This window comes from Erpetoichthys calabaricus, chromosome 8, assembly GCF_900747795.2.
Source record: "Erpetoichthys calabaricus chromosome 8, fErpCal1.3, whole genome shotgun sequence".
NCBI classification, from domain to species: Eukaryota; Metazoa; Chordata; class Cladistia; order Polypteriformes; family Polypteridae; genus Erpetoichthys; species Erpetoichthys calabaricus.
This window is the reverse complement of record NC_041401.2, coordinates 103,424,630-103,450,132: the sequence shown is the minus strand read 5'-3', so window position 1 is coordinate 103,450,132 and position 25,503 is coordinate 103,424,630. Positions and strand designations below refer to the sequence as shown.

At 36.9% G+C, this 25,503-nt stretch overlaps 1 protein-coding gene across 3 annotated transcripts in view; it reads left to right on the top strand.

Annotated features, from left to right (window-relative positions):
- cfap65 (cilia and flagella associated protein 65) overlaps positions 1 to 25,503 on the top strand; it is a 98,240-nt gene that overhangs the window by 21,477 nt on the left and 51,260 nt on the right. For all 3 annotated transcript variants that reach the window (XM_028807236.2, XM_051931214.1, XM_051931215.1), the window contains 6 exons: positions 7,952 to 8,174; positions 8,296 to 8,561; positions 12,973 to 13,224; positions 20,383 to 20,730; positions 21,303 to 21,440; positions 23,251 to 23,496. In XM_028807236.2, coding sequence (XP_028663069.2) covers positions 7,952 to 8,174; positions 8,296 to 8,561; positions 12,973 to 13,224; positions 20,383 to 20,730; positions 21,303 to 21,440; positions 23,251 to 23,496 — 1,473 coding nt within the window. The remainder of the gene's footprint in view (positions 1 to 7,951; positions 8,175 to 8,295; positions 8,562 to 12,972; positions 13,225 to 20,382; positions 20,731 to 21,302; positions 21,441 to 23,250; positions 23,497 to 25,503) is intronic.

The following is a 25,503-nucleotide window of genomic DNA, read 5'->3' as shown; positions in this document are numbered from 1 at the left end:
GTTTGGTTCTCTTATAATTGATTTTTTAAAATATTTTACATTATTTTTATTGCGTTTTTTCATTACACCATTCATGCTACAGCCAACACCTTTTTTATTGACGTGTGTACCAGTAGCTAACATCTCCATTTTTGTTAAGAGCAAGGTGTTAAGCATGCAAATTAATATAAAGTACACTCATTTTTAAAATAGAAATCAAGGTGTTTGTTTAGCAGTTTATGATTTACAAATATTAGATCTTACAAGTGCAGTTCTTGTTTTGTTCCTTAACAAAAAGTTTGTCCAGCTGTTTGAGTCATCTTTTGGTTTTCAATTCTTGTTTAGCCTTTACAGCTTCTCAGTCAACAAGGCACATATGTTTGCACCTTTTAGCATACCTAAGATCATTACAATTCTTGTTATATGTTTATTTCTGCATTTTTCTGCTTTTGTACCCCTACAATTTCCTTCAGGATTAATAAAGTTTCTATCTATCTATCTATCTATCTATCTATCTATCTATCTATCTATCTATCTATCTATCTATCTATCTATCTATCTATCTATCTATCTATCTATCTATCTATCTATCTATCTATCTATCTATCTATCTATCTATCTATCTATCTATCTACTTATTTGTTGGTCACACACTGACACTCCATATGAAGAAACAGTAACTTGGCAACTGCAACTGAAAAAAGAATTAAAATACACTTAAAACTAAATCGTTATAATTTCTATAAATGTAACAGCAAATTATGGATTAAGAAATTGAGATTAATGTAATAAATAAAAGTGAATGTGTACATGTTTGTGTTTTTGTCCGGTATGCAAATCCACACTGTTGAATCTCTCCAATAAATTTTGCACATCTTCCCATTAGTAGGAGAAGTGCTATGGATTTTGGTTTGCTCGGCGATTTAGTTGGTGCCTCCAGCTCGGGCAGTGCTCCTGCTCCTGCTAGTAAAAAACTAAACATGTGGCTCCACTGGATAGGCATCTCCAACAGGATGAAGTTATGCTAAATCTATGGGTTTTTAATCTGGTTTAAAATTATGAGACAAAAGAGTCCATTCCCAAGCACAATAAATATTTTTTTCACCTAAAACTGTTTATCTAACTTCAGAAATATAAGATAGTTTATGGCTCATTATTATTGAATCAAATTTGTCTTATCAACTCTAATAAGATTAATGAGGTAAAAAATTCATAGTATTCTAACTTTCACATGTCAACTGTAAAAGAGACTCTATTTAGAACAGGACTATTACTGCCATATTTTCTGGCTCCTTGTATAATATATACCTGTTGACAAGAAAACAAATTAAATAATTTAAAGTATAAGTAAAACAATATAATTTTAATTCATCTCAATACAAAGTGCATGCTTGTCTGTTTTTTACACAGAAAGAAATTACCTTACTTATGTGATAATATAAAGCCGCATAAGGCAAATACAATACAACTAACAGTAAAATTGTGTGAGACCTGAACCAAAAAAAAGCAAGCTAAATGGACATCTCTGTGACCTTATTCCCAATTTTCTGACATCCACTCCTGACCTTTGGCTGACTGTTGAGGTCTTCCTTTCCCTTTTTTATTTTGTTTGCTGCAATCTGTCACCTTTTTTACCCAAGTTACTCTTCACAGAAGAAAACACCTCCATCTCTTAAACTACTGAACTCATTAACAGAAAAATGTCCTTTCACAGCTTAAATATCATGCAATATACAGTTTAAAGGAAATCAATGCAATATTGTGCTGTCTTTACATTAAGGACTAGTTAACAGATTTAACATGCAGATAGAATAGAGTCAGACCACAAAGTAAACTAATGATGAATTTAAATCATCAAGAAATTAATAAATCCTTTGTTGCTTTGGCAAATAAATACTAATTTATTATTTGAGTTTTGAAATTATTCTTGGTAGCAGTACCCTTAGTGACTACCAGAGGATGCTACTATCACAGCAGGAGATCATCCAAGACCCTGTAGGTAATAACATAAGCCCCATCAGAGTTTGAGGCTCCCTGGGTCACTAGGGAGGAGTGTGTTGCAGCCTCACTAGGGTACAGAGAAGTATAACCAATCTGCCCCTCTCCAGTACACCTCTGTATTAAGTTTAACATGTTTTTACTTTGGTCGTGCTCTGTCTCTAGGTATGTCAGAGGACCAAGACTTTGTGAAGTGGGGTCCAGACTCACGTGGGGAGGCAAAATATAGGGGGGGGGGGAGAGAGCAGGCTATATCTAATCTATCCTGTTAATCCTTATAATTATAACTACCAACGTAACAATAGGCTGCATGGCAATAACTCATAGGGAAATAGGAAATTAAGGTTAAAGCTGTCTTACTTCCAGTTAAGACTATAAAATGACATCAAAAACTCAGAATCAATATCTCCATGATGGGACAGTTAACTTTGTGAGCTGGAATGTTAAAGGCCTGAATCACGAATTACAGAAGAAAGAAAGTACTCTCTCACCTAACAGGTTTAAACGCTAAAATAGTATTTTTACAGGAGACCCACTTACTAAGCAAGGATCAGTTCCGTCTGCAAAAGGACTGGGCTGGCCAAATGTTCCATTCTAGCTATACAAAGAAAACTAGAGGTGTGGGAATTCTCATACATAGAACAGTCTCATTTGTAGCATCAGATGTAGTATCTGATCCGGAAGGGAGATATGTGATGGCCATGGGCAACTTATTTAACTGTAAAATGATTTTGATAAATGTTTATGCACCGAATGTCAATGATAAGGAATTCATACAAAACATATTTGCATCCATTCCCAATGTGAACACTCATAAAATTATAATGGCCGGGAACTTTAATTGTGTTTTAAATACACTCTTAGATAGGACTCCTGTCACGGGGGGATGACATCTAACACTGCAAAGATAATTACACAGTTTGTAACTGACCACAACTTATCAGACCCCTGGAGGTTTCTAAACCAAAACTCAAGAACATATTTTTTCTACTCACCAGTACATCATTGCTACTCAAGAATAGATTATTTCTTTACAGATAATAATTTCTTTCCTACGATTAAATCTTGCAAGTACGATGCTATTGTTATTTCCGACCATGCACCTCTGATCTTGGAGCTAAAGTCACTATGCCCCACACACTCACCTCGTAGATGGCGTCTTAACCCGCTTCTATTAGCAGACGAGAACTGTCAAGAATTTATATCCAAACAAATTAGTTTCTTCCTAGAGACAAGAGGAAAGACGCCTCACGCCTGGACAAACTGGTGAGGAAGGCAGGCTCTATTGTTGGCATGGAGCTGGACAGTTTAACATCTGTGGCAGAGCGAAGGGCGCTCAGCAGGCTCCTATCAATTATGGAGAATCCACTGCATCCACTAAATAATGTCATCTCCAGACAGAAGAGCAGCTTCAGCGACAGACTGCTGTCACTGTCCTGCTCCACAGACAGATTGAGGAGATCGTTCCTCCCCCAAACTATGCGACTCTTTAATTCCACCAGGGGGGGTAAACGTTAATATTTAACATTATACATAGTTATTGTCTGTCTTTTTTTTTTCACCTGTATTATTATCATTCTTTAATTTAATATTATTTATTGTATCAGTATGCTGCTGCTGAAGAATGTGAATTTCCCATCGGGATTAATAAAGTATCTATCTATCTATCTATCTATCTATCTATCTATCTATCTATCTATCTATCTATCTATCTATCTATCTATCTATCTATCTATCTATCTATCTATCTATCTATCTATCTATCTATCTATCTATCTATCTATCTATCTATCTATCTATCTATCTATCTATCTATCCTCAGAGGTCTCTGCAGGAATACTCTGGGAAACTCTAAAGGTCTTCTTAAGAGGACAAATTATTTCATATCTTTCCTACAGGAATAAATTAGAAACCAAGAAAGTATCAGAACTAAAAAGCAAAATTACTAGAATAGATGAAGAACATGCCAGACTTCCAAGCGAGGCTCTACATTGGAAAAGGCAGGCTCTGCATTCAGAACTCAACCTCTTGACAACTAAAGAAACTGAACAACTAATTTATAAATCCAGACATCATTACTATGAACACAGAAAGAAAGCTAATAAGCTTTTAGCTCAACAAATCCACAAGCAAGAAGTTCGCAATGCAATCCCAGTAATCACCAACACGAACGGAGTCAAAATCATTGACCATAAAAATATAATGCACACATTTAGAGACTACTATAAATCCTTATATTCTACTGAGTTTAAAGAAGACAACACACAATCTAATGCATTTCTAGATACATTACAGTTACCACAAATAGATACTTTTAGTGCGCAGGAACTGGATAAACCTCTGGCGCTATCAGAATTACTAGATGCTATAAAGTCACTTCAAGACGGGGAAAGCAGCAGGCCCTGATGGCTACCCTGCAGAATTTTATAAGAAATTCTCTGCTTAGCTAGCTCCCCTCCTATTAGCAACATTTACAGAAGCTAGAGACAATCAAATTCTACCTCAAACTTTTCACCAAGCATTAATCACTGTCTTTCCTAAACAAAATAAGGACTTATTACAATGTGCATCATACAGACCAATTTCACTTCTGAATAATGATGTTAAGATACTCTCAAAAATCATAGCTAGAAGGATGGAGAAAGTGCTGCCTTTGGTAAGATCAGAAGATCAAACTGGATTTATCAAGGGTCAACACTTATCCTCCAATCTTCGACGCCTGTTTAATGTAATATACACACCAACAAAGTCAAACACCCCAGAAATATTATTATCATTGGATGCAGAAAAAGCATTTGACATGATTGAATGGAAATATCTTTTCACTACATTAGAGAAATTTAGGTTTGGCCCGAACATTTGTGCATGGATCAAACTACAGTATACCAATCCAGAAGCTTCAGTTTGTATTAACAACATTTGTTCAGACTACTTTAAACTAGAACGTGGTACTAGACAAGTATGCCCCTTGTCACCACTGCTATTTGCAATCGCCATTGAACCACTGGTGGTTCACTGTCGAAATGCTGTTCAGATAAATGGGATTATCAGAGAAGGACTAGAACAGAAAATTTCTCTATATGCAGATGATATGGTACTATATATATCAGACCCACAAATTTCTATGCCTGCAGTCTTAACAGAACTTACAGAATTTCAAAAGATCTCTGATCTCAGAATTAATCTGAATAAAAGTGTACTCTTTCCAGTGAATTCTCAAGCATACAATATCATATTGGACACCTTTCCTTTTATTATTGCAGATCAGTTTAAATACCTAGGAGTAAACATCACAAGTAAACACAAAGCTCTTTATCAACAAAATTTCGCTGTCTGTATGGAAAAAATTAAGCAAGACTTGCATAGATGGTCAACCCTTCATCTCACTCTAGCTGGAAGAATTAACGTTGTTAAGATGAATATTCTTCCTAGGCTTCTTTTTTTATTTCAAAACATTCCAATATACATCAAAAAATAATTTTTTAAGCAATTAGATTCAACAATAACCTCATTTATTTGGAACTCAAAACATCCACGTATCCAAAGATCGACCCTACAAAGACCTAAGGCAGAAGGTGGCATGGCTCTACCTAACTTTCAGTTTTATTACTGGGCAGCAAACATACAAGCTATAAAAACCTGGACACAAATAGATGAACATACACAGGCCTGGTCCGCAATAGAAATAAAATCCTGCAGTACTTCTTTATATTCCCTGCTTTGTGCGCCAGTAAATGCACATTATCACCAATATACTAATAACCCAATTGTGCTTCACTCACTCAGAATATGGAACCAATGTAGAAAGCATTTTAAGATGGAGAATCTTTTATCTGTGACACCTCTGCAAGAGAACCACCTCTTTTAACCCTCGCAAACATATGCAGTTTTTAATATCTGGAAAAAATTTGGGATTAAATTTCTCAGAGATCTTTATATAGACAACATCTTTGCATCCTACGAACAATTACATTCCAAATTTAACTTTCTCACTACACATTTCTTTCACTATCTTCAAATTAGGAACTTTGTTAAACAGAACTTGCCCAATTTTCCTCATCTTGCACTCTCGTCCATGCTGGAAAAATATTGCTCAATTTCAAGGACTTAGACACCATCTCTGCAATATATAAAATTATTTTACAGTCCCTCCCTTTCAAGGATCCAAGAGGACAATGGGAAAAAGATCTCTTAATCAATATATCAGAAAGGGAGTGAAAAGTAGCAATGCAGAGAATTCACTCGAGCTCCATATGCACAAAGTATGCAATTATTCAACTTAAAATTATATATTGAGCACATCTGTCTCACCTAAAACTGTCCAAAATGTTTCCAGGGCAAGATCCAACCTGCGAACGCTGCAACCAAGTCTCAGCCTCACTGGGTCACATGTTTTGGGCCTGCACCAAATTAACATCATTTTGGACCAAAATTTTTAAGTGCCTCTCAGACAGCCTTGGTGTTACAATCCCTCCTAACCCATTAACAGCTGTGTTTGGTGTTCTTCCAGATGGGTTTAAATTGGAGAAGGACAAACAAACTGTGATTGCATTCACTACACTTTTGGCACACAGACTTATTTTGCTAAACTAGAAGAATCCTAACTCTCCTCTTTTAAGTCAATGCGTAACCGATGTTTCATATTATTTGAAATTAGAAAAAATCAAATATTCATTTAGAGGATCTGTACAGAATTTTTTAAAAACCTGGCAGGATACAATCGATAACATTTTAGAATAAGCTCTTAAAGCACAGAGGAAGTAATTATCTCCGCATTTCTTTTTCCTCTCCATTCATCTCTACTGGCTTATTAAACTCATCAATTTAGGTATGCTTACAAGCCTTAAGTTTTACCCCATTGGCCATGCTCTTTCTCTCAGGGGTGGGGGTCAACTTGTTTTTCAATCCTATTTTTTATAAAAATTGATCGATTTGTATGAATGATTACAATAAAATTAATAAAATTATTTAAAAAAAAGTTTAACATGCTGGTGCAGTAGGGGGAGTTCTAAACATACAACACCAGAGATAGATGATATCAGCTGGGCCCCCACAATTGCTTATGGTAGGGTGCCCGGAAGAAGTGTGGGAGCAATGTGAAAGGGGCTCAGTTCCTTTGGTCAAATGAGCTTAGAGTTGCTCAGCTTACATCAATGGTTTGGCTGGCCAGAGGAAGGAAAGAGAGCCAGAATACTCTTTAGCTGGGCCCAGAAGTCAGATGTTTTTATTATTTTCTGTTTAATTGTACTTTGTTGGCCCATTGTATTGTTTATTCAATCTATTATTATTATTATTATAAAGCTTTTTTGTAATTTTGTACTACTGTGTTTGTGTTTGGGGTTCAGGGACAGCCTACAGTCCTCATGTAATAAATATTAAATCTAAGACATACCTGCATTATACTGTATGTTTTTGTCTTCCTGCTCATTGCCAGTTAGTTTCTGTCTTGTGAGATGTCATGTCATGTCCCTTATTTCCACAAAATGTGGGTGGTGAAGTCAACGTGTATCAACCACAGAAAAACTGTACAAAAAGGTCCAATGCTTAATTTACAGATGTATTGCTTGTAGATACTGCCAACAACACAACATGGTTTGTTGATTTTATAACAATGGCCTCTGCTTATGTTGGACCTTGCACATTTTCTCCATCTCAATGTAGGCCTTTTCTCAGACTACTCCAGTTTTTCTTTCACAACTCAATGGTAGGTTAATTGGCAACAAAATCAGCAATGTGTGAATCAGATTGTTGACCTTACAAGGACTAGTTCATGCCTTGTACATCCAGGGCTGCCAGGATAAATTTCCAGCCCTCATAATGGATGAATGGATCAATAAATGACAGATGAGACTTAGATGATTGCTGATCTCATCAATTGTAGGTAAAATAAAAAAACATGAGGCACAATATATTTAACAAACATCCCTAACTTTCTTAAATAATAACAAGTGGTATCTGCAATGTTTCCTAACAGGTGAAAGCTGTCTTCAGAATTTCTCGAGCTCATCGGCCTGCATTGATGGATCCTGTTTTCTTCTGCAACAAACACCAAGCAGTTATTCAAGCTGATGGCAAAATAAAAATCCCAGTGCTGTTTTCTCCTCAGACAGTGGGGATCACCAATGTGGATTATTTTTATGTTGGAACCACAGGCAACACTAGCAAATCCATCCTCAAAGTGGTTGGCTCCAGCAAAGGTAATATTGTTGTATTGACTTTCTATATTTCTGTCATTTTTTTCTTCCAGACTTCATAAAGAGAATCAGTTTTATAGTAGTTGTGGTTTAATGTCACTAATAAATCTTCTGTCTTGTGTAGGCCCTCTGGTCTCTCTTGAAAAATCATTAGTAGATTTTGGCTGTGTAAATCTTGGTAAATCCGCAACATGTACCTTGGAGCTAAAGAATTTCTCTGACGTCACGACTTACTACCAGTTCAATACAGATTGCAGCCACAGCGTGTTTGTCATTGATCAGCCACAGGGTATACTTGATGGACTAACTTCAAAAACCCTGAGTGTAACATTTCATCCAATGCAGCCAATTAACTACTACAGACGACTTGCCTGCCTTATTCAATATCAGGTATAAGAATCATTCAAACTTGGGAAATATTTAAGTGTGTCTTAGGCTGACTGGCGATTCTAAATATCCCCTTGTAATTGTGTGTGTGTGTGCATGTGTGTGTGTGTGTGTGTTTGTGTGTGTGTGTGTGTGTGCGTGTGCATGAGTGTGGGCTCTGCAATGGACTGGCATTACTCTGTTGCAACTGCTGCTCCTAGGATAGCTTCCCTGTGACCCTTAATTGAATTTGGTGGTTGTGAGAATGTTATATGTAATTTAGGCATATCGCTTGTTTTTAATTGATGCCTCTTGCTTCGGTAATTTTCATACAGGGTAACGTTTTCAAATAAAAAAAAAGGTAACGCTGTCAGGCAGCAGAAAACTGTACTGTTACCTAGTTCCAGTTACAGAATAAATGATAGGACAGCCTTTGGTTTGTTATGTCATGTCCGAGTGGTAAACCATTGGATACTATGAAGAACTTCTTGCTTATTTCACATATCATGCATAGACCTGCAAAGATTTCAGAAGTAGAATTTTTGTATCCACCAGTACTGTATGTGTCAAGTACAGGAATTTGTCTTGAAACTTTTGAAACCTGTTCAACAAAAAGAATCATTAATGTGCAAAAAAAGAGCAACAGCATTACAGACATAAACATGAGATGGATCAAAAATCCACAGGCCTCTTGGCCTGATGAGATGTCATCCCCCATTTCTTCAGTTCCTGCTGCCTGCCATAACCAATGTACAGACATGATGAATAAAAGTGTGTTATTCAGCCAGATGATGTTGTTCAGAACATTAAGCACAGCCTAAAAAGTTTGTTATACTAGCAAAACAGATATTACATAATTTACACCAAAATGAATTTGTGTTGGAATTAATATTACATGAAGAGCTAGCAATTAAAATAAAAACACTATACAGTCATCCCTCTGGAACGTAACCCCTGCGATAGGTGAAAATCCGCGAAGTAGCAACCTATATTTATTTTATTATTTATACATATTTTAAGGCTTTATAAACCCTTCCCACACTCTTATAAACCTTTCTCACTCTCTTTTTAACCTTTCCCACACTCTTATAAACAGTTCCTATGCTCTTAAACACTTTCTACATTCTTAAACACCGCAGACCAACACTGCACACTGTACGCAGCGATCAGACGTCGATGTGTCTGCACTTGCTTTGTGAAGGGGGGCAGTTGAACTCACGCTGAGCAGAAATGGACTTTGTGCTGCTTCAGCCAAAATGCCTGCTTGTCGCTCTGCGCGTTCGGAAGGAGGAGGAGGAGTGGGGGGGTGTGAGGGCTGAACGCACGTTCGCTCAAACCCTCCTCCCCGGAGGCGCAGTACGCTCCTGCCACTTCGCATTGTCAAGGGGGTGGGGAGCTGAATGAACGGTAAGGAGAAGTGGACTTTGTGCTGACTTTGTGCTGCTTGTCGCTCTGCGAGTCAATAATTTAAAAGCCTGTACAGCACCTATTTTCCTGTCTCACTGTCTTGTCTTGCGTGAAGTTAAAACGTTTTATAATAGTGAGATGTTACTCATATCCTTAGCACAACATCCACATATCATATGTGTTAACAAAGTGTGTTTTATAAGTTTACATGTGTTTAAAGCATGTGGGATGGGTATTTTAAGGCTTAAACTATAAAAATGTTTATTTATATGGTCTTTCTATATCGCGGATTTTCTCCTGTTGCTGATGGGTCTGGAATATAACTTCCGCGATAGGCGGGGAATCACTTGTATTTAAAAACCCGCAAAGTCGTGAATCCGCGAAAAGTGAACCGCGAAGTAGTGAGGGATTACTGTATACACATTTTGAACCTTATAGTAAAACACAAAAAACACAAAAAAATAAAAGCTCATAATAACATGCTCCACAATAACCTAAATTGGGAAATATTGTGATCATTGTCTGGCAGCCTTCTTCCCACAACTGATTACAAAATCAGTCATTCATTTGAAATGAGACTGTTCTTACTAAAGCTGAACAAATGGTGCAGTGCTGGATTTTGGAGATGAGCAACGTACAATGCTGCAGCTCCTGATGCTAACAAGCTGTGCTCTAAACATCCAGTTTTACAGCTGGCAGTGAGATGCACCGTCAAATTCCATAGAGCTACTAACAATATCATTATAGTCATCAGTATTCTCTCCGTTTAATATGCTAACTTATCCAACCAACATAGGCCAACACCTATCAGCAGCTCAACAGATAGTAGAAAGCACAAAAAGAAAGTCACCCAGAATGGCATTATTACTCAAAAACTAACCTCGCAGGTGGCCTAAAATCCATATAGTTGTATGTTGGTCCAGCTTTCCAGAATCAGTTAGTATAATTTTCATGAGGGACTGCATGACCTTTGGTACTCGGAGTCTGGGAAACAACAGGCCCATTGAAGGGTCCATATATGGACATGGGCATTCTGGATAATGTATGGGACACATTGACATTACAGTATTTACAAGATACAACTGCATTCATATTTTACAGTACAGTTTCTATGTATGGAACAGTTAGACACATATAGTATATGCAATATGTATGTGTAAAGTAAAAAAAATGTGGGAAAGAACAGTCTGAGATGTAACATGAAGATATGTAAGCATGACAGAAAGAAATGCCATTTACTAGGTGCAAGACATGCAGGATTGTGAGATAGTTTGGAAATGTATTTCAACTAGAATGGAAAGTTGTAGGGTCGACATTAGTGGAGCATCCTCCTTTGGTAAAGATGACATTTAGATGTCTGTTGGTTTTGATTTTGAGCTCCTTGAGGTGTTTACTGGAGGGAAGTGTTTGAAACAAATGAAACATTTACAAATTAAAAATGTTAACAGCGATAACAGTTTTTTAAGGATTATAACTATCTATTATAAAAAGAAATCCTGTCCTGGAAAGCAAAAAGCAAGTCTACGATACGTGATCTTCTCATAAGACATTTTAAAGACCCGCGAGACCAAAGACATGCCCTACTTACTATCTATCAAATAGGACAATAGGGAGCAAAACATTCAGTCTTGTGAAGGATTTGAGCACACACAGATCCAGGGCTCTCAGCGCATATAAAGCGTATAAGGTACATTATAAATTAAATGTCGACATCTAAGGGAAGAAGAAAACAGCGCAGAGAAAAGAGACTCAAATGCGTTGGACAGAAAAAAGAGCAAAAAAGAATAATCGAGGTGCAAATTCAGAAAATAAGGAAAGTAATTATCAGCCAGGAACAAGTGGAATTGAAAAAAGCACGTCCAATCTGGCTCAGAATTAAAAGACAATGAGTAAAAGAAAGTAGAACTTCATAAAGACGTTTACAAACGTTGACGCTAAACACATGCAAAGCAGGTTAGAGACTATGAAACCAGTGAAATTAGAAAGGCTAAAAAAAAACGGTGCTATACACATATGGAGAAAGTTAAAGGATATGAAAGTAGGAAAATTAGAAAAATATAAAAAAAGAAAATAAAGATCGCAGTAGCGCAAACAAACAAACTGCCTCATTTAACTATGCACCAGTCTAACTTTGGTTTTACACAATAATTACTACACTATTGCACCTTAACACTTAATTCTACTTTATTCACATAATTGTACTTATTTATTATGTTCTAATATACTGTTATCTTTCAATCTATGACTTTTTGTTAATCTAACTGATATTCTTCTAACTATGCACAGTTTTTGATAAGCAGATCAGGATGCATTTCACTGCGTGTTGTCCTGTATAACTATGCATGTGACAAATAAAGAATCTTGAGAATTTCAAAAACGGAGTTTACCGCGCATGCATTTATTGGTTACTTTGTTCATGTATATATATTTATCTGTCTGCTTATTTAAAAAGCTACAATTACCCCAGGAGTCAAAAACGTTCTGTCTAGCCCTTGCACAAAAACCTAGACAAAAGCTGGGGTATCACCTTGGTAACCCCATGTACTTTTGGAACTGTGAGAGGAAAATAGCACGACTTTACAGACAGGAGTCCAATGCAGAACTCTACTTACTTTTTCACTTTGTAAAAAAAAATTATTAACTGCTGATGATGTAGATCGTTTTGTCTGTGCTGAAATTCCAAACAGAGAAACTTATCCTGACCTCATTAAAAAGATTCAGCATATTGGGACTCGCAAGATTACAAATATTGTTTTTACAGAAGTTCTGAAATAAAACTGAAACTAATGAAATAGCAACAATTCAAAGACAAAAAAATCTTAAAAGTGTGTATGCGGAAAACCAAACACGGGGGTTGGCGAGCGAAGCGAGCAGGTGGCGAAGTCCCCTAGTATACAGAATAGAACTCCTCCATGTTAGTAATTCTGAACAGTACCACTCTATGCAAAGCAGCATCTTGTACTCATTCTTTGTTGTGAACTTGCTTTTGTAGCAGTCTAGTAACACTGGCCTTCTCTTTCCTTTTTAGGACCCCCTTTATGTGAATATGATTGGCACATGTCATTCAGAGCAGATCAAACCAGGAATTCTAAAGCCCCAACACATCGATCTCTACCAGATAAACATGGCTCGGGGTTTGACTTACTATCCTCCAGATGATCTTAGTACCATGCTGTCTGAGAAGAAGCTCACACTGGATCAAATGGGTGCTTTACTACAGAAGCAGCAGAAGGCAGACAGATACCAGGCTGAAAATATTGATAATGAAGGAATCAGAAAGGTGGGAATGGCACATAGTAGTAAGCCATTGGACATAGTGGATAACTTGGTACACTTTTCCCCTTTTTCCATCTGGCCTTCCTACAATTACTAGCCGCCAGGTTAAAAGCCACAATCTTTGAGTTACTTCCATGGCTCTCTCTGAAATCACTTCCAGGGTCAAGGACATAATCCTATGGTCACTAGACTACATTACCCTTTGGTAATCCCTAGAAACGCTGCACCTGTTAAGTCTTTCTTTAATAGGGCTGGTGCTTTTAAGAATTGAAGGCTTTTTAATCTCTTTCATAAGCAGTAGGATGCAAGTTTTCCCAAGTGGGCCTCACTAGATGACATAGTTTATTTTTTACAGGCAGCTTGTGTGTAATTATATTGGTTTATTCAGTTACAAGAGTTCATTACCCTTTATTAAATGGCATCTCTTGAGCATTCTTACGTTTCCTTTCACCTTTTTGCTTCTTCTTCCTGAGAAATGTGCAAATATACATACAGTACAAATAATTAATTAAGAAACCGTAAGCAAGTTAAATAAATGGCAGAGATGAATACTAAACTATGTTTTTACACACCTAGCAGTGGCACAGTTTTTTTTTCAGAATTGCTAAGCACACACCGGCTTCCTTTTTGCCAGGCTTAATTTAACCAGGAAGCTTGTTTAAACAGTATGAATTTGTTAGTTTTAAATGAAAGGCATACATTGTATTCTGGACAGAAAAATTGTTGGAATGAGAAAGCAAGCATGGTGTTTCCCCAAGACCAGGTTATTAGTGTACAGTGTAGTAATGTAGGCAGTGTGGCAGAGGTCTTGGACTTTTAACCACAAGGTTCTTGGTTCAGTACCACATCACTCAGTCTCAACTCAACAGATCACTGAACCTGCCTGTGCTCAAAATGAATAACTAAATACATTTACTATAATTAGTAACAAACCTTAAGAGAGGGGGAGTGAGATAGAAAGAACAGACATGACATTAGCACTTCATTACTCTCCCCTTTCTTGGTTTTGCTAAAATATATCCCAGTGACAAAACTGTGAGGCTCTGATGCCACTCTGTTTATTAGGCCAAACTTAATTTTAAACCTAATATGGATGGTGGTCATTGAGGAGTCTGAAGGTGTGAGTCAAAACTGAGTTATAGCCATAAATGTTGCAATCAAAGTACCTTTTCGCAAATATGTAGGCAAAAATGAACAGTCATATATGAGAATATGGGATAGAAAATGTCCTATAATGTTGAATTCAATTCCGTTAATTTTTATATAGTGATCTTCACTGAGTTCACAGATAACTACAAATGCAAATGCTACATCCTACTACTATAAAAGTATAAATAAATACATAGACTGTTTGAACAGACTGGAAAACAAAGTAGTTTGAAACTGAATACAATAAATGAAGTGCATCAAAATGTTTTCATTAATTGTTGAACTATGGCCAGATGACAATGGAGAAGAGGAAAACAAAACCTCCAGTCAACAGCATCCCTGGAGAAAATAAACCTCTGGGATGTCCATGATAAGTTATAGCAACAAAGTTAAAGACAGAGTCAGACACAGTCACAATCCTGTAAACCTCGGCCAGCTGGCTGCCATCCCTCTCCTGAACACTCTACAGTAAAGTCTGTTCTGGGCCGATTAATCTGATGACAGAAGTCATTAATTCCAATGCTCTCCATATCTCATAAGACTTTTTTATGGGCAAGAAAACAACTTGGCAATAAAGCACTGGCACCAAGTGCCCAACAGGATACTGAGAAAGGGAACAGAACAGAATAGGGTTAGTAACAGTTCATAATTATTGTATTACTTATATAAGTAATGACTGATAAACATGAAATATGCACAGCTAATCAGCGGCTCTAATACTCCCTGATTAGAGCTACTGATTTTAATGTTCAATAAAACTCCAGTGATATTTCTTGTTGCTTTGAATATGAACAAAAAACATTTCTAAAATATTACATTTCTGTCTTGTTTACAAATTCAAAATCCAGTCATGATGTCATTATTTTTATAATGTTTTTTCTGAACACCAGACAATCAAAACTTATTCAGCAAATGGACTCAGCAGACATGCAGTATGCAATCAGAAGCAGCCAGTGTAGAGCAGTAAGTAAAATGGGGGAGGCCAGATATTAAACCAAATTTTCAGTGGCCTTAGATTTAGATGTAAAGCAACTGATCTATGTGGGTTATCAGAAATGTTTCCAGAAGGGAAAATAGACAGTAATGGGTGGAGTGGGTCAAATATATCAGTGAAAATGGGCAGGAGCAGTTAGATTGTCTTTGGGAGCACAGTCCCACACCCATATTATAGTAATTCCACTGGCACATCTCTAACATGGATTGAACCAGCCACATTGTGATTTATAGTCTAACGCCTTATTAGTTGATAAGGATTTGACAGATGGTTGTTGTAGTTACTGTTTTTCACATCAAAGCCAGCTTTGGCATGAAGATAATTTGCTTTACCATTCTTAAGCCAAAATTACAAAGAGCAGTAATTTACAATAGCATAATGGCTGAGTGTGACATTATCCTCACTATAGCTTTTTTTAACATCATGTCTGCATTAGTTAAATAAAATCACTTGAGCCCAAGTGTTACAAAATGGCCATCAAGTGACGCTAATAATGGTTGCTTAAATTGCATGAAATTATGACTTCAGTAAAAAAAGTCATGCTTCTCCAACTTGAACTTTAATGACTGAGTTGCACTTCTAATAAGTCTAATGGGCCTTAAGCTTCTGAAAGTGAGCTTTTAATTTTCCAGATTCAGAAGTATTTACGAATGCTAATAGAAAAGTTTCAAGGCAGGCAGATTTCTCATAAATGACAGAGTACTGTATAAAGACCTTTTATAGCATGCAAAAAGGTACATATTGAAAACCTAAAGAAAGTAAGAATTATCAATCAAGTCCTCTTTGCTTCTAAATTTTAAAATATTATTAGGCTTAATGACAGATTTGAACATAAATGTATTCAACATAGACAGTTAATACAGAGGGAGATTCAAAACAGGAGCTGAAAAGTAAGAACACTGGTGAAAATGGCAACAAAATGGAATTCAAATAGGAATTTAACTAAAAAAAAGAAGCAGAACAAGGAAAGAAAACCCTGCTCCTCAGGTACCACATTACCACTCCAGTCCAGTAAACAATTAACCTTTGCTTAACAACTGGATGCAGATATCAACAGATAGTATTCACACTTGACAGCAGCTGATTATCTCTTGATTATTAGTCCGGTTTCACTAGTTTTCAAGTTTTTGTTCTGTGCATACCATTTTTTCTGAATAGGGCCATAGGACTAACGTTTACTCCATTGCTGTTATTTCTGACATTGAACCTGTAATCCCTGCTTTGCTTTCTGCCTCTTTACTTCTACAATGTGCTGTGTTTTTTTTCTTAAATGATGGTAGAGAGGCTCCCATTAAGTAGTTATTTAACTATAAAATAGTCATTTTTTCAATTTTCCCTTCCACTGTCAAGGTAAGTCTAATTGTGGTATTTCTCTAGTACTATATCTGCTGGTGTTTGCACTAAAACTTTGCACTCCAACCTGAGAGGAATTAAAATAAAAACTATTTTACCACTGTATGACATTCTAGAGGGTGGTACGTCTCCTAAGACCCAGGTTCAGATACAATCCCAAGCATTGTCTATCCAGAGATGAGAAATCATGGATTCACATAGATTTTCTCTTGCTATTCTAGTTTCCCTCCAACATCCCATGACATATGTGTTTAGGTAATTACCAAATCCAAATTGATCCAGTGTGAATAACCATATGTCTTTCAACTATAGTCCATTGCTGTCTTCTTTGGATGCTCCAGTTTTCATCTTACATCACCATGACGTGAAGGTTAAATAAATTGGCCTCATATTAAAGGATCTGCAATGAGCTTGAGCCCCATCCATTGTTGGTTCATGACCTCAGTGCTGCTGGGCACCCCATCTCAAGGGTTGAGTGAGGCCATGTAGGGTTTGGGTGGGAAGGGTTTCACTGTTGTCACATGTTGAGTGTTGTGGGATTCTTGTGTGAATTGGTGACAGGAAGGAGTGGCATTGAAAAGATTAAATAACGTAGTTGTTGTTAATGCTCCTGGTACTATCAGATACCAAATATAAGAATGCATGTCATAGAGATCACCTTTCATGTCTTTTTCTTATTCACTCCTGTTTTCTACAACAAACCTTTTTAAAGACACTTTATAAACCTATAAACATATAAGTGGCACATTTGCTGATGTCACACACAATGAGAATCTGGGAAGGGGTTGTAGAGAGAAGGCTTAGGGAGGAGACCACCATAGTCGAGGAGCACTTTTGTTTTATGACAGGGAGAGGAACGACTGATGCAGTCTTTGCATTGAGACAGCTCATAGAAAAGCATCAAGAAAAACAAAAAGGTTTGCATGCAGTGTTTATTGATTCAGAGAAAGCTTATGATACAGTACCACGTCAGGAGGTCTGAAGGTCTTCAAGGCCTTACCTCTTTGATCTAGTTATGGATGTGCTGACTCGTGGGATAAAAGACCAATCCCCCTATGCATGCTTTTTGCTGATGACATTGTGTTGTGTAGCTTTAGAAAGGAGGAAGTGGGGAGGAAGAGGGACAAATGGAGAAGGGCTTCTAAAGATACAGGATTAAAGATAAATACTGTAGGAAGAATATAGAATATCTGAGGTTTAACGATGATTTAGGAGTGAGAAGTTCACCTGCAGGGAAAACTATTGAAAAGAGCAAATACATTTAAATGTCTAGAATCAGTGGTAGCCCAAGAAAGAGAATTAGATGCAGAGACCTACAGACTGCAGTGTGGATGGAACAATTGGAAGAAGGTTTTAGGAGTATTGTGTGAATTAAGGCAAAGGTTAAAGGTAAGGTTTTTCAGACAGTGGTAAGACCAGGAATGATGTATGGAGCAGTAAAGGGAGTGCAGGAGAAGAAGATAGACGTGGTAGAAATGAGAATGTTGAGATGGATGTGTGGAATTAGAAAAAAGGACAGAAGAAGAAATGAGACAATCAGAAGTACAACAAAAGTGGGAGAGATATCTAAACAAGTACAGGAAAGCTGAAGTGACATGGATATGTGGTAAGGAGGGACAATGAATATGTGGGCAAAGGAGTGATGGGAATGGAAGTACAGGGAAAGAGAAAGCAAGGGATGGCAAAATGGAGATGGATAGATAAATTAAAAGAAAATCTGAAGGAAAAGAGTTTGACTGACGAGGAGGTGCAGGAAAGAGCTGTTTGGAGAAGGTTGATCAAGCACATCGACCCCACATAGAAGTGGGAAAAGATGAATAGGAAGAAAATGTGCAACCTCCCTCTTCTGCTTCCTTTTTCATTTCTTGCACCCTGTGTTGTAATTTTTCCCATCTCTTCTTTAGCTTGCCATTTTTCCATCAACTGATCTTTTTTTCCAAGCTAGTTTAGTAATGCCACATTCAGCAATAATTTTACCTTGTTAGTGATGATTTGTTTTATGCGGGATGAATGTGCCTCCAGTTTTGAATAATGCATTTGCTTTCCCACTAATTTGAGATTTAATTGTGAGTAAAAATAAGAATTTTGTTTGTTTCCTCATCATTGCTTTATAAACTACCCAACAGCTATACATGAGTAAAAGTAGAGATAATTTTCTTGGAGGTGACTCAAGTAAAAGTTCCCAATGACAGAACTACTTAAGTAGAATTTTAAATTATCTGATATTAAGGGAACAAACACTAAGTATCAAAAATATATGTAAATGTGGAATCTCCATTTTATATACAGTCAAAGCCTTACACACTTGAAATAATTCATGCTACCTTCTTTTTGGGTGTAAGTCGTAATTTAATCACTGAAATACAAGTCGGTAGCTGCAGCTTGAAGTGGTGACATTCAGCTCAAGTAGACATCTCGATAATTTTGTCCTAGTTCAGTGGAGAGGATGCTAATAGTAGAGGTGTATAGTCTTCCTCCATTTTAAAAAAGAACAAATTAATTTCTGAAATTCCTTTCATGAAACTGAATTTTTGTAATACCAAAGCCTAATCTTTTAAATAGAAAACATCTTAAGCGTTCCCTGGCCACAAAAATGACACATTCAAATGACACCAAACTACATGATTGGCAAAAATAGTTTAATAATAATATTAATTATGAAAGCAAATAATATATACTACCCTTGATTAAATAATGTTTAATAAAGTGCATTACCAAGACTTTATAATTTCTAGTTAGACATTTAAAGGATTGGCCTTTCAGTTTTTCTTGGGCTTTTCCAACTAGTTCACAATCTGTTTTGAAGCTGTGATGCCTAAGTGTATCTGACAAGATATATAAGCAACACACGTGACAAGATGAGTGAATGAAGCACGTGAATGCATAAGTACACCTCATGGCAGCCTCCGAAGCTATCCCTGCCCTGATCTGCAGGCTGCAGTGAGGACAGCAACCAAACACAGCAGCATTACCTTGGAAATAACTGAAACTGGGATTGTACCAGTATCCAACACATCCATTCTGTGTGCTGCAGTGAGGTGTGTTTGGAATGACTACAAAGAAGAGCAGGTGTTGGTGCCAGTGCCACACATGTAAAAGTGTGGGAGAAGTCTGTATTTTAGATAATTGTGCATATTTGCATAGCCCTTTTGTTTTCTGGTTTAATATTAAATTACAAATCTGTAAAACTAAACATTTGCATTTGAAAATAGAGTAAAGTATATCCAGCACTTGACTTTAAACTCCAAGGCGCTGTCCAGTTCCTGCATCCAATCATCTTAAACCAAGTTAAATAATGTAACCGAGTTACTTAACTTATGTGTACTTGTGAACTGTCTCATAATGAGTATGGATGCTGGAGTGGCACTAGAAGATAAATGTTTTCTGGACTGCAGAGCATTACTAGGAACAGTTTAAAAATGAAGTACAATGTGTAGAGTACTATTTCTGATGTAAGATAAAAAATAAAAATTATAAAATCATTTTGGGATGACATATACTTTCAGAGTATGCAGTGAGTACAGCAGTTAGCTCAACTATTTGAATATCCTCTGTAATGGTGCTGGTTGAGCGACTTGAGCTTCTGCTGCTGTGAATAATGCTTATTGATGCTTGCTGTCATGAGGTGTTGGATTGTAAATGACAGGCTCTTTGTGTTTTCTCTAGGATAAAGCTAGTGACACTATGGAGCAGCCTCCTCTCATTCACCCTCTTGCAGAATACTTCAATGACACATTCAGCAGCACTGACTCTTCTCTCCCACCTCATGTCAGTATTGATGTCCAGGAATTTGTTTTCAGCAGTGCCACCCAGTCCTGCCCGTTCAGCATGACCAATCACACAATGGGCAAAGTAAGCATTGCTTGGGTCTGCACTGCCAACAGTGTGTTTACCATAAGCCCTCAGGCCTGTGATATCCCTCCTCTCAAGTCGACTGCCTTCCGTGTTACTTTTACACCAGACAAGACAAACGCCCTTTACGGAGCTGAACTCGAGTGCTTTGCTTCATACAAGGTTAGTTTTCATTGCTTTCTTAGGTGGTCTACATAGTGTTCAAGTACTGTACATTGTGCTGTGTAACTAGGAGCACACTGCCAATACAGATACTGTCTAATTTTCTTTCTTTAACTCCAGTTCTGGCATGGTGTAACACTCTAATGAGCGTGAATCAACAATTAAGCAGTGGAAATATTATTCAAAAAAGTTTTGATATATTTTAGGAGCTGGAAGAAGCCGATATATTTTTATACCAAAAGGAATATGGTGACGCAGTGGTTTTGTGGTGCTGACTCTCAGTTCTTGAGTTTGAATCCTACCTAAAAAACTGTCTGTGTGTAGTTTACCACTCCCCTCCTTATCTAGATAGGTTTTTGTCTGTATACTCTCATTTTCTTATTACATTCCAAAAATGTGCATGTTTTTAAATTTGCTCTTTAAGCTTGAGTGTATTTATTGGTTTGTATCTAATATTGCTAAAATTCTGTTCAATGTCCCTGAGCTGGATTAAAGTGGCCTCCTAATAAATGGATGGACTACAGTTGAAATTCAATGTCCTTTGTTTTGTTTTGTTTTTTATTTACTTATAGGTAATGAAAGACCATCGGCTGTTTGAGGACTGCACCTTGTGCCCTCCCTGGTGTCTTACCATCCGTGTGACCGGGCATAGTTTTCAACCTGGACTTACACATTTCATCCCAAAATACACTCTGCAATCTCCACGTATGGTGAGAAAGTGCATTGATCTCTTTTGTTAGACTTATTGAGTAAGTACCTCATCTGTATATGTTTTAAATGCAAAGAGAAACTTATGATTCCTTTGTATCTTTGTTGGGCCAAAGCATGAATACTTATCATTACACTGGCTAGAACATCTTTACTCTATATTTGTGGTAATAATGACCCTATAAACTGAGAATTATAATATGCTCAACTATGTTCTAAAAACACTGTTTTTTATTTAAATAATCAGAAAGTACAACTTCTTGTTTTTTGCAATGTATACACATTACACAGATTCTTACTTGCATGTCTCCCACAGACTAATGATATTAGTACTACACCACCAACAATGAACATGAAATATTATGCTCAGACAACATAACTTGTGAGACTGCATCAGGCATATTGTGTGCAATAATCCTCACCACACTAAAAGAAAGACATAGCATCACTTGAAGCTGTGCATAGGAGATTAACCAAGCACATCTCAGGACTTAAATTGTGTTATACTCTGACAGACTCATAGAATTAAGCCTGTTTTGTCTCAAACAGAAGAGACAGTTTGTGGACCTAATCCACATATTTAAAAATTTTCAAAGGCATTGATGAAGTAGATCCAGCAGAATATTTTCCATTTAAGGGTGAGTCACGTTCTCAAGGACACCATTGGAAATTAAGGGGAAGTGCATTTACAAATTAAGCCAGGTAGCACTTCTTTATGCAAAGAATTGTGGGAATCTGGAACAAACTACTGTGTCATGTAGTTAAAGCAGAAACCTTGATGACCTCTAAGAAATATCTTTGATGAGATATTGGGATAGTTTGTACCAGTTGATTCTAGCGTTCATCAAGGGTGTGTTTGTGCTCCTACTCTTTTCCGTGTTCGCATAGACTAGGTGTTGGGCAAGGTCATGGGGTTCAGTGGCTGTGGGGCATCTCTTGGTGAAGAAAGATTCACTGATCTTGACTTTGCTGACAATGCTGTGATCTTCGCAGTCAATGGAGGCTCTGATTGGGGTACTCTAGAGACTGAGCGAGGAGTCTGAGTGTCTGGGTTTGCGAGTCCTGGATAAAAACCAATATCTAGGCCTTTAACAACCTCTTGGGCACAGCCGAGATAGTGTCGACCTTCTTGAGAGGTTTACTTACTCTCTGGTGACTCAAACTATGAAGTCAGTAGACGGGTTGGGATATCCTGATATCTATACAAAAGGACGAAGGTCCAAGACTTTAGAGTCCTGGTACTTCCTGCCTTGCTATATGGTTGCAAGACATGGACACTATCCAGTGACCTGTGATGAAGACTGGACTCCTTTAGTGCTGGGTCTCTTCTGAGAATCCTTGGGTACCGCTGGTTTGACTTTGTGTCGAATGAGCGGTTGCTCACGGAGTCCCAGATGAGGCACATTACCTGCATTGTGAGGGAGTGTCAGTTATGTCACTACGGCCATGTGACATGATTCCCCAAGGAATCCTACTTCTTAGGTTGAAATCACATGCAAACATTCCCATTACTGCTTAACACTGGGAACATGTATGATCTGTTCAAGTGAGGGCTATCTCTGTGCTTCATGGCACTGGAGAGTAGTAGTAGTGTTAGCTGTTGTCACATGTACAGAGTAAGTTGAAATTCTTACTTTGATGAGCAGCCAACATTTACCACTCTCCAGGGAGGGATTGATGTATTTACTAGTATTAATTATAAAGAGGAACAAGGTTGTTTTATGTCAGTTAAAATGTAAAAGAAAAGTAAATTAAATAAAATGAAAATGTGTACATTGACATCTATAACTTTTCTTTGTCTTTTGTTTTCAGGTGTTCTTGCCCGTGTTCCAAGGAGAGACAACATATCAGTCTTTACTCTTCCAAAATATTGGAGACCTGCCCATTACCTACAAACTGGACACAGAGCTATGCCCTGACATCACAGTGAAGCCATCTGTTGGTATCATTCCTGCTGGAGCGCGTCAGTTTTTCATGCTCAAGACGGTTCCACAAGCAGGCAGAATTCATAAACACATCTTGCCCATCCTGCTCAATGCCTCAGAAAAATACATTCAGGTACATTTGAGAAGTTCACCTAAACTGAGCCTGATAGCCTAACCTCCATGGAATGCTACCAGAGCTATTTTTACTGTTTGAATATGTCTAGCTATTTTTAGGTAAGAAGTACATACTTCCATCCATTAATGTAGTTTGGTAGTCATTAGATTGCATTAAAATATATTATATATATATATATATATATATATATATATATATATATATATATATATATATATATATAAATAAATTGTACATCAAGGGCAGTAGGTATCAACTAAGAAAGGACATTTCAGTATATCAGTATTTACAGCTAAAAACAACTCCTGCAATAGAAAAACTGTACATAGCTCATAATATTTTATTTCTTTTCACCCATTCTTTTCTGTACAGTACTTAATTCTTTTCTGTTTTGGACTTAACTTCTTCATGAAAAGTTCTTCCCTTGGTTCTCTACATTAGCCACTTGTGTGTCTTCTTTCCACTACCCATGAAGAGGCCACTACAGTACATTACAGAGAGAAAACAACCCTAAAATAAAAAATGTTTACACAGGTAGTGGTCCCTGTAGTTGTCATTGCTGTTTGTAATAAGATAAAGTAAAACATGATTCAGTGTTAAAACTTAATTGTCTGGCTATGGCTTCCCAGGAAAAGCCATATTAATAAAAGAAAAAAAACTAATTACAAAAACAAGAAACTTTAACATAAAACTAATGAAAATGACAAAAATAAATGCTTAAGTGAGTAACAAACATGTGAAAACCATAAACATCTAATAATAATAATAATAATACTATAATACTGCAGGTACAGGCGAACATGTGATTGGCAATAAATCCGAAAACAATTGGAATGTGACTTTGCCTAGTGTATGCAACGTTCACTTATTTGTTTATTTTCTATTGTAAGGGGTAACCTAGTAGAAAAGGGGTTTACAAGCATTAAAGGATTGTGGGGGACAGGGAAAATGCAAAACAAGCAGGTTATTAGTATTAACGAAAATTATAACAAAAGTGACTAAAAAGTATTTTGTTACTCTTAATAATAACAAAATTAAAAGTCAAGTAAACATGAAAACTAAACTGAAATTAAAGCTGCTAACTCAAAAACTAACTGTAAATAAAATAATGCAAAACATGTACATTTAATGTAAATAAAATACAGCCTACTGTTCAATGTTCCTGCTGAGGTGTGTGCAACTTTGTACATTTCAGCACACAACATTTTGCAGTAGCACACAGAAAAGAAACAAAAAAACCCAAATTGACTTACTTATACTTGTCCACTTTTTCAAGAAACACTGGGTTTTAAGGCATGAAATAGCCATGGAGATGGTGGCAGTCCATCATAGACTATTCATACTTTGCATGGGCAGAATCAGGCATATAATAAAACTCATTTTGTTGGATCCATGTATCACTGTTACTTTGAGTACAGCGTAGAATGGTGCCAGGTCAGAAACAGAAGTAGAAGAAACAGGGTGTGCTACAAAAAGAGGCTTTACAGGGCCCCTGCAATAAGAGAAAAGGTTACAGCATGAATAAAACACACAAAGATAATAGCAGAAAGAATACTGCTCTTGGGGCAGTGGTGAGTATGTTTATAGTGGGTACCCCAAAAAGTCTGCTCTACTCTAGGGGCATAGGAGTAGGTAAGTAGAAAGCAAGGGTCTTTTGCACTCTGCTATTAACTGTTATGAACAAAGCTCCTATTCATTGCCTGCTGTTTTAAGGCTAAACTAAGGCACTCTGAATGATATATAAAGCCTCCTTATCTTGAGAGGCTAGTTGAACATGAAGTCAAAAAGTAAGCTGAATTACTGTTAGGGTGAAGAGTGGAGAGGAAAGTACGGGAGGAGAGAGAGATGTGTTTAATTATTGTGAGGTGTGTAGGATGGTGCAATGAAGCAATATGATTCTTTGCTTTCTGTTAAATGCTGTTGAGTTATTACCAGCCCTTTTTTCTTTTCATTTATATTAAAATACCCTTGACATTTTATATATATGAACACATATTTATACAT